Below are 12,857 nucleotides of genomic sequence, written 5' to 3' on the forward strand. Positions count from 1 at the left end.
CAAGGTGGAGTACTGCCTCAGAAAGCAAGTAGCGCAGTGATGTAGGAAGCACATGACCGAAGGTGGGAGCCTCCCAGAGCAGGCATAGCTCTGAGAAAGGGGCTACGTGTTGAGTTCTTTAGTGGAGACACCAAAGGGAAAAGCTGGGAGAGCTTTCTTCTCCCTCCCCATCAGGAAAGTTCTTCTAATTAACGAAGAACCCTGTCTCACTTTCACATGGAGCAAAGGAAAAAAAGATTCAACCTCCCACAAATTTATTACAAGAAGATGAAAATGAATCAAATCATGTTTTGACAATTAGAAGTAAAAATTACGTACAAATCATGTGAAAACTATAACTTATTATTTGAGAATAATTTAATACTTTGAAAGAGGAGTATAATTCAGAATAAAGAGTTCATTAAAAATGACTAAGCAACATGAATCTGTGAAACAAAAAAATGGCATAATTTAGAAAAAAATGAAAATTAAATTAGAAGGAATGCATCAGAGAATAGACATAACAGAAAGCATAATATGGGAAATAAAGGAAAAAATGAATATAGGGTACATAATGGATAATACCAAGAATTTAATACACTCGTGTGATATTAGCATTGTGGTAACATAAGGAAAATCTTTTTGTAAAGAAACATAGTTAATAAACTGAAGATTAAGTGATGACGTTTAAATGCAGTGCTATTGTTTGGTTGTATTACTTCTACGTGTGACCAAATGTCACCGTGAAAGCCTGTCGCAAGCATGCTTAACATGTTACTTAAAATATAACAGAAATGCACCTTCCTTTTTTGTAAAATAGTGTTATTGAGATTTAATTTACCAGTTTTAAACTTTCCCATTTTAAGACTACAATTCAGTGATTTCGGTCAAATGTATAGAGTTGTGCAATTATCACTGTCATTTAATTTTAAAACATCACCATCATCCAAAAAGGTCCCTGCTGTCTCTTGTCAATTCCATTTCCCATCCCCTGCCCCAGGCAAGCACTGTCTACTGTCTGTCTTTACAGGTCTGCATTTTCTGCATATTTTAGATAAACTGAATCATGCAGTATGTGGCTATGTATCAAGCTTCTTTTTTTTTTTTTTTTTTTTTTTTTATTTATTTTTTTTTTTTTATTTTCCTCTTAAAGTATTACAAAGGGTATTACATAAGTATCCTTTCCCCCCCCCCCCCCGCCCTTGACAAACCACTACCCTCCCTTACCCCCCAGTGTCTTATGTCCATTAGTTATGCTTATATGCATGCATACAAGTCCTTCGGTTGATCTCTTACTCCCCTCCCTCCTGCCCCCCAACTCTCTCTGGCCTTCCCACTGCAGTTTGACAATCAGTTTGAGGCAGCTCTGCCTCTGTATCTATTATTGTTCAAAAGTTTGTAATGGTCTTTATTATCCATGAATGAGTGAGATCATGTGGTATTTTTTCTTCATTGACTGGCTTGTTTCACTTAGCATAATGCTCTCCAGTTCCATCCATGATGTTGCAAATGGTAAGAGTTCCTTCTTTTTAACAGCAGCATAGTATTCCATCGTGTAGATGTACCACAGTTTTCTAATCCATTCATCTACTGATGGGCACTTAGGCTGTTTCCAGATCTTAGCTATGGTGAATTGTGCTGCTATGAACATCTGGGTGCATATATCCTTTCTGATAGGTGTTTCTGGTTTCTTGGGATATATTCCTAGTAGTGGGATCACAGGGTCAAATGGGAGTTCCATTTCCAATTTTTTGAGGAACCTCCATACTGCCTTCCATAGTGGCTGCACCAGTCTGCATTCCCACCAGCAGTGCACAAGTGTTCCTTTTTCTCCACATCCTCTCCAGCACTTGTCGTTTGTTGATTTGTTGATGATGGCCATTCTGACAGGTGTGAGATGGTACCTCATTGTTGTTTTGATTTGCATCTCTCGGATGATTAGTGACTTTGAGCATGTTTTCATATGTCTCTTGGCTTTCTGAATGTCCTCTTTTGAAAGGTGTCTATTTAGATCCTTTGCCCATTTTTTGATTGGATTGTTTATCTTCTTTTTGTTAAGTTGTATGAGTTCCCTATAAATTTTGGAGATTAAGCCCTTATCAGATATGACGTTGGCAAATATGTTTTCCCACGAGGTGGGTTTTCTTGTTGTTTTGTTGATGGTTTCTTTTGCTGTGCAGAAGCTTTTTATTTTGATGTAGTCCCATTTGTTCAGTTTCTCTTTAGTTTCAACTGCCCTAGGAGCTGTATCAGTGAAGAAATTGTTTTGGCATATGTCTGAGATTTTGTTGCCTTTGTATTCTTCTAGAATTTTTATGGTTTCCTGTCGTACATTTAAGTCCTTTATCCATTTTGAGTTTATTCTTGTGTATGGTGTAAGTTGGTGGTCTAGTTTCATTTTCTTGCATATGTCTGTCCAATTTTCCCAACACCATTTATTGAAGAGACTATCTTGGCTCCATTGTATGTTCATGCCTCCTTTGTCAAAAATTAATTGAGCATATTGGTTCGGGCTAATTTCTGGACTCTCTATTCTATTCCACTGATCTATATGTCTGTTCTTGTGCCAGTACCAGGCAGTTTTGAGAACAGTGGCTTTGTAATACAGCTTGATATCTGGCATTGAGATCCCACCTACTTTGTTCTTTCTCAGGATCGTTGCAGCTATTCGGGGTCTTTTTTTATTCCAGATGAATTTTTGGAGAGTTCGTTCTAGATCTTTGAAGAAGGCCATTGGTATTTTAATGGGAAGTGCGTTGAATGTATAGATTGCTTTGGGTAGTATGGACATTTTAATGATGTTGATTCTACCAATCCAAGAACATGGTATGTTCTTCCATCTGTTTATGTCTTCCTCTATCTCTTTTTTCAACGTCCTGTAGTTTTCTGAGTAGAGGTCTTTAACCTCTTTAGTTAAGTTTATTCCTAGGTATCTTAATTTTTTTGGTGCGATGGTAAATGGGATTGTTTTTCTGATCTCCCTTTCTGAAAGTTCACTGTTGGTGTATAGAAATGCCTCAGATTTCTTGGGGTTAATTTTGTATCCTGCTACATTGCCAAATTCATGTATTAAGTCTGTATCAAGCTTCTTTAACGTAATCTTTTGAGGTTCATCCATATTATACTATGTATCAGTATTAATTATTTTTTATTGCTGAGTAGTATTCCATTTTGTGTACATATACATTTGGTTTGTTCACTAAAGGATGGACTACTAGATTATTTTCATATTTTAGCTGTTATGAATAAGCATGCTATGAACAACTGTGTACAAGTCTTTGAGTGAACGTAGGTTTTTACTTGTCCAGGGTAGATATCTAGGAAGGGAACTTTAGGGCATTATGGTAAATTGAATTTTAACATTTTAAGAAACTGCCAAACTGTTTTCCAAAGTGGCTGCCCCATTTTACACTCCCATCAGCAATGTCCAAGGGCTCTGCTTTCTTTTCCACATCCCCATGTATTATTTGTGTTTTTTATTGTCACCATCCTAGAGGACGTGCAGTAGTATCTCACTGTGGTTTTAATTTGCATTTCCCTTCTGGCTAATGATACTGAGCATTTCCTATGTGTTTCTCAGTCATTTTTATATCTTCTTTGGTGATATATCTCATCAAATATACTGCCCATTTTTCAAATTATATTGTTTCATCTTATTATAAAGTTGTAAGGGTTCTTTGTACTTTTTGGATATGTCTTTTATCAGAAACATAATATGAAAATATGTTTTTCCAGTATGTTGCTTCTCTTTGAAAGTGTAAATTAATTTTTATGAAGTTTAATGTACTCATTTTTTGTTGCTTATGCTCATTATTTGTGGTGTTGTGTCTAAAAACTTTATCAAATTCAAGGTTATGAAGATTTTTTCTAAACTTTTCTTCTAAAAGTTTTATAGTTTTAGATCTTACAGTTAGATCTATGGTCCATTTTGAGTTAATATTTGTAAGTGATGTGAGCTAAAGCTCAAAGTTCTTTTTAATATGGATATCCAGTTATCCCAACTAATCTTTGTAAAAAGTCACTTGAATTATACAGCACTATATTGAACATCTTTGAGAAATTTCTATCAATAATTAGTTTTCCACAGAATTAAAATGTTTAAAGTGCAGTCTTGGGCATTGTTTTTTATGGCTAGCATTGGAAGTGAGAACCTTTTGTTTCCTGAGATTGTAGGCTTGTCCTGCAAAAAGTTTTTATTAGCTATACCACCAAAGGAGGGTGACAATTTGCTTGTATCACCTTCTCCTACCCTAATCCTACCTCATATTTTAAGAAAAATGACAGATTTTGTAACTACTTAATTAATAAGAAGTTAACTTGTTCTTCAAAATAACACTTTAAAAAAAAATATGTTTTTTATTGATTTTGAGAGAGGAAAAGAGAGGGATAGAGAGATAGAAACATTGATAAGAGTCATCGATTGGCTGCCTCCTGCACACCCCCTATTAGGGATCAAGCCTGTAACCCTGGGCTTGTGCCCTGACCAGGAATTGAACCCATGACCTCTTGGTTCATGGATGGATGCTCAACCACTGAACCGCACTGGCCAGTCAAAACAACAACTTTTTGAAATTGTCTGTAATTTCCTCCAGGAAGTGGAATGAAGCCCTATGGTCCAGGCTGACAAAGGCCCCATGTCTGACACTGTGGCTCTTTATGTTTGTAATCCCTCTGAAGGCCACAGTCTAACACGTGGCCACTCCTGTTGAAGCATGCTGATTCCAAAGTTCTTAGTATTTAGTACCTTTTCTGCTTCAAACTTTTACAAATTCTGAGCATAAGAAATGTATATAATTGGTATGACGTATAGAATTTCAGCTATGCAGGGGGTTCTGTGATGCTAATGCTCACTTCAGCTCCTCCTCCACTATATCTAAGAGTTTTTCTTCCTTCTGCAGACCCCGCGAACTCAGCCCCGTCCATACTGGATGGGTTTGATCACCGCAAAGCCATGTCAGGGCAGCATGTGGAGCTGCCTTGCAAAGCGCTTGGGCACCCTGAGCCAGATTACCGCTGGCTGAAAGACAACATGCCCCTGGAACTTTCTGGAAGGTTCCAGAAGACCGTGACGGGGCTACTCATTGAGAATACTCGCCCCTCAGACTCAGGCAGCTATGTGTGTGAAGTATCCAACAGATATGGAACTGCTAAGGTGATAGGCCGCCTGTACGTGAAACGTAAGTTGGATGGTAACTTGTGATGATGAAGTTGGCTGGTGGGGCTCTTGTGACAAGCTGACCCCGGGCTTTCTCTGTAGCATCCCATCGATCTTCACAGCCGTCCTGCTGAGACCGTTATTGGCCCCATTTTGCAGATGAGGATATTGATGCTCAAATTGTTCAAGGGTTACACACACAGCTGGAGAGTTTGAAGCTTAGGACTGAATTCAGGTCTGTCTGATTCCCACTCCCCAAATTCCAAGATTTCCATCAGGCCCCAGGTTACATCTCCAAGATAACGTTGCCCAGTTGTTGAATGAAGAGCAGCTAGTCTCAGTGAAAGTCAATGGGACCGGGGCAGGATTGGGCTGTCACACACGCAGATCAAAGTGCTTGTTCTCGGCCTGTTTCAGATGCTTCTTTAAATTTCCAAGTGGGGCTTTAATCAGCAGAAATACCAGGCTGTAAACTGTTCAAATAGTGGACTTGGACACAATATTATAGATCATTTAGTGCAAGGATGTGGATCTATTTAACCTCCAGTTGATTGATGGGGACTGTGTTGAGAACCGTGTGGAGAGGGGTGCTGAAGGCAGACTCGGAGGAAAGGGGGGTGTGATCACGGGGAAGCACTCCAATCTAGGTAAACACCTTCAGTTTTACTCCTGTGGAAACCAAGTCAAAATGAGATACCCAACATGGCATGGAGCTGCAGGACTTCAGTCAGCACAGTTGCCAATATATAGCATCACATATGTCTGATTCGATGGACTGAACTGAACAAACCAAATCACTAGAGTCTGACACTGAAAGGGAGGCATTGTCTTGCCTTGGCTTTCTCCCCCAGCCCCATGCCTAGTTATGGAAGCGCCTCTTCGGTGTCACCCTGCGTGTAGACCGCTTTAGCCCAATCCCAGCCCAAGACGATCTATTTAAACACCCCAGTGACTGTCTGGAACTGGCAGCCTAGAGTGAGTCCTGCAGATACCACTCACACTTGCTTAGGCTGGGAGTAGAAAGAAATGGGAGTTATATACTAGTAACTGCACAGTTATATTTCTGTTGCTGAAGAAGCTTGTGCGTGAAATAATGAAGCATTGGACATCTAGTAAGAATTATTCCCACTGGCTCAAAGTCTCCTCTGTGTTCAAACATGTTTTATGGCTTTCTATTTTCTGTTGAATAAAGCTTATATCTTAGGAGATTATCTAAAGCATCAATCGCCTACCTTTCCGACCTCACGGACCACTGGTTGGTGACCGCTGATCTAAAGCATCTCAGGTGAACCTGCCGTATTTCCCATAGTTGTTTTTTTTTTCCAAAAAAATCTACACCTGCTACATCTTCTTCCTCTCCCCTGTACAAACCCATTCCTTTCCCATTGCAAGTCATGTTGCTCCCTCCGCATCGAAGATGGGTTTTAAATACTTGAATGTCTAAGACTTCCCATCTAAGTTCAATGCATTGTCCTTTCCCAAAGATATTCCCTGCCCACCCCCACCCCCCAATCTTCTGTTCAACTCCGAGTATTGCATTGCTTTCTCTGTAAAGGCATTGCTCACTGTGTGCATTTTAAAAATTATAAAGTCTTCATTCGGAGTGTATGTTTTCATCATTGTACATTTGGACAGGTTCTCAAATGCCTCCTGAATGTTCCCATCCTCCCTTCTGACTTCTCCTCTGTTTTTCTCTCCTCTTAACAAAAAGCATGGCCTATAGAACTGTTTCTGTAATTTCTTTTTCTCTTGCTTCCAAATCAGAGCCCCTCTCTATTCGATCTCTTCTCTTCCTTTGCTGCTCCCTCTTACCCTCATGGCTTCCAATTCCTCCCTGAGGAATTGGAAATAGCCCTGAGTGTAAAGGTTTAGCCTCTGCTTCCTTTCTGAGGGTCAGTGGAGCGCGTCTCCCAATCCCATAGCAGATGTTTAGCTGGCACTTCCACAGATCACTGTCCAAACCAAACTTGCCACCATCTCTACCTTGTAAAGGGGTCCCCTGGTTATTCCAGATGTCTTCCCCCTTAACTCACCTTCCACTGTGAACTTTAAGCCCTTGGTCCTCTTTAAGGCTTTTCTTTCTCTGGCCAAGTCCTGCCAAGTCCTAGAGACTGTCTCTCAGCATTTCTCAGTTGTGTTCTCCACCTTCTCCTCTGCCCCAGCTCAGAGCCAGCCCTCGCCGTGCCTCAGCCGCGCATTTGCGATGCCTCTTTTCTGTCCAGTTTTCCACTCTTGTTTGTCCATCACAATAGAATGAATCATTTCTCCTAAAAAATGTGCCTGACTGTAGCACTCACTTGCTGAAAATTCTAGGAAGCTTTCTTTTTTTTTTTTTTTTTTTTTTTTTTTTTTTTTTTTTTTTAAATATATTTTATTGATTTTTCACAGAGAGGAAGGGAGAGAGATAGAGAGAGTTAGAAACATCGATGAGAGAGAAACATCGATCAGCTGCCTCTTGCACATCCCCTACCGGGGATGTGCCCGCAACCCAGGTACATGCCCTTGACCGGAATCGAACCCGGGACCTCTCAGTCCGCAGGCCGACGCTCTATCCACTGAGCCAAACCGGTTTCGGCGAAGCTTTCTTTATTTACCTCTGGTTTAATTCCCAAATCTGGAGGCTCTTTGCAATCTTGTCCCGGATGCCCTTGTCATTTTTCTCCCATGATTCCCCTTCAGAGACCTTGGGCTGCATTCAGACTCTCAGAGACCCTTCCCGAGGCCCCGCTGTGCTCCCTGCCCTAATTCAGGCGAGTCCCAGTCTCCGCGATGCCTCTGCCTCTGCCTCAGCCTCAGCTCTGTCCATGCTGATATCTGAGGACCTTCTATTGACCCTCCGCCACGTATTATATGTCTCTAATACACTATTTTGGTTACTATATTCATTCTTGTATTTGTCTAATCCACCTAGAAGCCTAAATTTATTGGAACCAAAGACTTCACAGAGTGGAGAAAATCGAGCAGTAGGAGTAACTGGGGTTAAAAACTGTTTTGTTTTGTTTTGTTTTTGCCATTTACTTGTTGAGTGGATTTGGTTAATTAACTTTTTTTGAGTAGCCATTTCCTACCGGGATTCTTGTCCCAGCATCAAGAAGGCTTCAGGAATCTGGGGAAGGGCTGTGCGTAGATGACCTAGGAATCCAGAGACTAATAAAGAGTCCGGAGACGAAATATAATTTTGAAAGGCATTTGGGGGTCAGAGGAGCTTAGCTAAAGGAGCTAAGTTCTAAGATCTTAAGTCTAAGGCCTTAGGTTCTCTCGTCCCCAGGACCCCATGCTTTTTATTAACACAGCTTGTCCTGAGGAGAGGCAGAGATATACACTTCAAAGGGTCAGGGTTTGGTATAGAGTCCATTGTCAGAATGGGGGAATTAGCCTAGGGCTGTTCAGGTGTTTGGCTTTGGCCAGTAGGAGACAATAACATGTAGATTAAGATGCCCTTTAGCTGTCTGGCAGCCACAGTCAATTTAATGTATCCTATTCAGGTTTGGGGAAATGCCTTTAGCCATGCCCAGATGCAGCCCTGCTGTCATGCTAGAATTGGTCTACAGCAATTTCCTCTTCTGCAAAGTGGAGATTTTAAAAACAAAACAACAACAACAACAACAACAAAAACTTGTAGGATAGTGGGGAGCCTGACTTAAATATCATACAAAAGATGTTTGCTACCTTTATGGCACATGCGATTTGTACTGCAAGTGCTATTCACCTTTGCCTCACCTGTGACTTTAATCCCATCCTTGGTATACACATGTTCAATAAATGCTTGCTAGCTTGAATTGGTTTGTTGAATGAAAATTTAGGACATCAAGATTGAGATTTCCAACCCTGTCCAAGCCAGTTAGCCTCATTTTAAACAGACAGACAAACAAAAACCTGTTTCATGGTCACAAATGCTAATGTCAGCCTGTCTCCTTGTAGCTGGCATTGGCCCTGGTTAGGCCACATAAGGGATGTGAGTGAGTACATATGTGTGTGACAATGGCCCAGAGCAAACCCATCCTGCCTCCTTGAGACAAGGCCAATAGGATTTAAATATTTCTGTCCTTCCTGGTAACCAGCGCATCACATTTCTTATTGTCAGTTGGCTAATACTCATACATATTCAGTGAAAAAGCAATTTGACCAACATTAGTCTATTTGCTACCTAGAGAGAGAAGTAAAAAAAAAGAAAAAATAATAAAGAGGCGAGGGCATGAGTGGGGGGGGGGGGGAGGATGGGGAGAGGGTAATGGGGGAATAAGGACACATATGTACTACCTTATTTAATAAAGAAATTTTTAAAAGTGTTATTAACTATAATAATAATAATAATGATAGAGAACAACAGCACAGAGGATGTTGCAGCCACAATGCTGCACCCTGACACAAAGGTCAGTGGGGGGCGGGGGAGGGGGGGGAAGAAACATATGTAATACTTCAACAATAAAGAATTTTTTAAAAATCAGAAACAAAAAAGAGTAGAGGGAGTGTGCTTGCCATGACACGCCTGCCTTGCCAAGAGCCCCGCATGCTGTTGGAATGCGCTGTGCGTGTGTGATATTTTCACCTCCTTTCTTCTCTCTGACCCCATCCTTCAGAGCCACTGAAAGCCACCATCAGCCCCAGGAAGGTGAAGAGCAGCGTGGGTAGCCAGGTGGCCCTGTCCTGCAGCGTGACCGCAAGTGAGGACCAGGAGCTCTCCTGGTACCGAAACGGTGAAATCCTCAACCCTGGGAAAAATGTGAGGATCACAGGGATCAACCACGAAAACCTTATCATGGATCACATGGTCAAAAGTGACGGGGGCGCGTACCAGTGCTTTGTGCGCGAGGACAAGCTGTCCGCTCAAGACTTTGTGCAGGTGGTCCTTGAAGGTCAGTGGGCCTCGGTACGGGTTCGGCTGCAAAGAGCCCGGCCCCAGAGCACTCCCAAGGAAGGCCCCGGGGTGGCCCGGTGCTGCTAGCTCCCAGTTTGCACCTTTCTTTACCTCTCTGACCTTTATTCCCATCTATACCTTTCTATCTATCCGACTAGCTAATCACCCTACCTGATTTTCCAAGATAAATCAAGCAAGTAAAAGGATAGGTTTTGAGGAAATAAAATCGTGCACGGTAGAAGGCACATAAGGAATGTAATTTAACATGCAGTCAATGAACATGAATGCTGCCCACTCTCATGTTAAAAGTTGTCTCTGAAACTTTGAAACTTACAGTTTACTTGACACTTCAGCATCCTCTAGGGCAGTGGTTCTCAACCTTCTGGCCCTTTAAATACAGTTCCTCATGTTGTGACCCAACCATAAAATTATTTTCGTTGCTACTTCATAACTGTAATGTTGCTACTGTTATGAATCATAATGTAAATATCTGCTATGCAGGATGGTCTTAGGCGACCCCTGTGAAAGGGTCGTTCGACCGCCAAAGGGGTCGCGACCCACAGGTTGAGAACCGCTGCTCTAGGGAGGCGGGGGGGAACCTTTTCCTGCCAAGGGCCATTTGGATATTTAGAACATCATTCGAGAGCCATACAAAATTGTCAGCTTATAAATTAGCCTGCTACATTTGGTCAAACGTTTAATTAACTCACCCCTAATGCCTTGGCAGGGCCAGACCAAATGATTTTACGGGCTTTATACGGCCCGCGGGCCAGACGTTCCCCACCCCTGCTAGGCCAGGGTTTCCCAGGAACACTCCTTTTGGAAGGCTGTAGGATTTTAGCCACACCTCTGGCCTCTACCCACCAGATGCTAGTAGCACCCTTCTACCAGCTGTGACAGCCAAGGATGTCGGGTGTCCCCTTGGGGTGCAAAGTAGCCCCATTGCGAAGCACAACTTTAATGGCAAAATGCAGGGCACTATTTCAGTGTTGTGCTTGATGGAGAGCAAAATGGCGTCCGGTTCGTAGGGCTGTCCCTGGTGGGGTGGTGGTGTCCAAATATCCAAAGATCTAGGTGAATGGAATGTCAGGAATTTCCTGGTGGTGTGATAACAGGTTTTAGGAATGTTTCATTGTTGTTGTTTTATTTAACTGCCTACTGCCTCCTTGCATCTTCAAGCTTATCTATCTGCCAGGAAAGGAGCTATTAAAGTAATGTTCAAGGAGACATGTGTTTATCACCAGATAACTGAGCTAGCTTTTATCTGTATTTGTGTGTGTCTTGTTGAAAACTGGGCCTTTATATATCATTTAAAACGTGTCTGTTTTCAATTAATAAAATAGCTACATGACTTTCATGTATCCTAAAGGGAGACAAACATTTATGTATGAAAAAAAAAGTTTAAATATGTCTTGGGGCTAACGGAGTATTTCTATAATTTCTTTTTTAACCTTAGTCAGTTTGTAGGAAGAAACAGGCTTAGAATGACATTCTTATTTTGATGTAAGCGTTTACTTGAGGACAAGGAGATTTTTAAAGCAGAGATGAAACGAGCTGAAGGCACGCTACTCAGGTGAAAGGCCTGACACTGTGTTCCACAGGATAATTAAGTGCAGAAAGTAATCAGTGAGCACAGAGCTGGATGCTTAATGATGCTGCACTGTGGTTCTTACACAGTCACTATTTTTAGATTCTTTGTAGAAAAGGCAGCGGTTACCTTTCGAGGCCCAGTTACCGTGGCAACCCTCTGCGAGCCTAAGAAAACCCAAAGAGCATATTGATAATCCATAATGATGTCGAAAGGGTTCAGGTTATCACAGAGTGACAGCCAGAAAGATTTCAAAGGCACTCAGGTCTCACTGGGAAATTAATGTCGGCTTTCATCTCCAAAAAGCCTGTCACTCGGATAAAAAGGGAGAGAGGAGCACGCGGAGCATCCTCACGGGCGTATGTGCCGCATGTCAGCTTCCATTCAGGGCCAGAAGCGTCATGTTATTTTTTCTCTTCTGAGAGATGGCCGTGCTAATGTAGAGAAGGAGAGAGAGAGGGAACCACAAGTGCATATCCAGTGTCTGCCTTAAAACGGCGTCTAACTAGTATCCTCAGATATAAGCTCCTATTATTATCAATGAAATAGCTGTGGATTCACATAAACGTAAAATCTCGCAATACCCTGAACTAAGAATGGCCATGGATGTCATGCAGACTTAGTGTTTTCTATGAGGCCAAAGAAACTGGCATGGAAATCTCACATAACTGGAATCTAATATTTATACGGCCAAGATCAAACCAGAATGACTGGAAAAATGGAATAACAACAACAAAAAAAAGAGAATGAGAACAGGTCTTATTTCTGGAGATGATAGAATAGCATGTATCAGACTAACTAACCTGTAAGAAGGTAGAAATTATGAACTTTGGGACAAGCAAAACTATATGCAGACACTAAAGATATATCTAAAGGTAGGTGGAAAGGATGTGGCCCTCAAAAGAAGTGAAAAGATTAAGTGACATCTACATTGATACCGCATTTCCTCTGAAGATATTCACCAGTCTTGTGGGATTGAGGTATAGAAGGACAGAGGTCTGGGCTGTTGAATCACCTGCAAATTGAGGGAGGCGAGTGGAGAGTCCAAGAAGGAGGAAATAACAGTAGTGAGTCTTAAAATATGAAAATAAACTTCCTTGAAAAACTTGCTTGGCACCTGATCTGCAAAAATTTGAGGGAGAATCCAATCATACCATAAAAATAACTAGATGTCCAAAGCAAGCAAACAAACAAAAAAATAGGATACTGGGGCCAGATGTCAAAAGACAAAATAGGGAATAGAAACAGACCCTGAGAAGATCCAGGTATTAGAATTA

At 41.5% G+C, this 12,857-nt stretch overlaps 1 protein-coding gene across 1 annotated transcript in view; it reads left to right on the forward strand.

Annotated features, from left to right (window-relative positions):
- DSCAM (DS cell adhesion molecule) overlaps nt 1-12,857 on the forward strand; it is a 469,770-nt gene that overhangs the window by 286,770 nt on the left and 170,143 nt on the right. Inside the window, exons 6-7 of the mRNA XM_070403791.1 lie at nt 4,878-5,156; nt 9,715-9,990. Coding sequence (XP_070259892.1) covers nt 4,878-5,156; nt 9,715-9,990 — 555 coding nt within the window. The remainder of the gene's footprint in view (nt 1-4,877; nt 5,157-9,714; nt 9,991-12,857) is intronic.

Source organism: Myotis yumanensis, unplaced genomic scaffold, assembly GCF_028538775.1.
Source record: "Myotis yumanensis isolate MYYU_CA2020_CCGP unplaced genomic scaffold, mMyoYum1.0.hap1 SCAF_2, whole genome shotgun sequence".
Lineage (NCBI taxonomy): Eukaryota > Metazoa > Chordata > Mammalia > Chiroptera > Vespertilionidae > Myotis > Myotis yumanensis.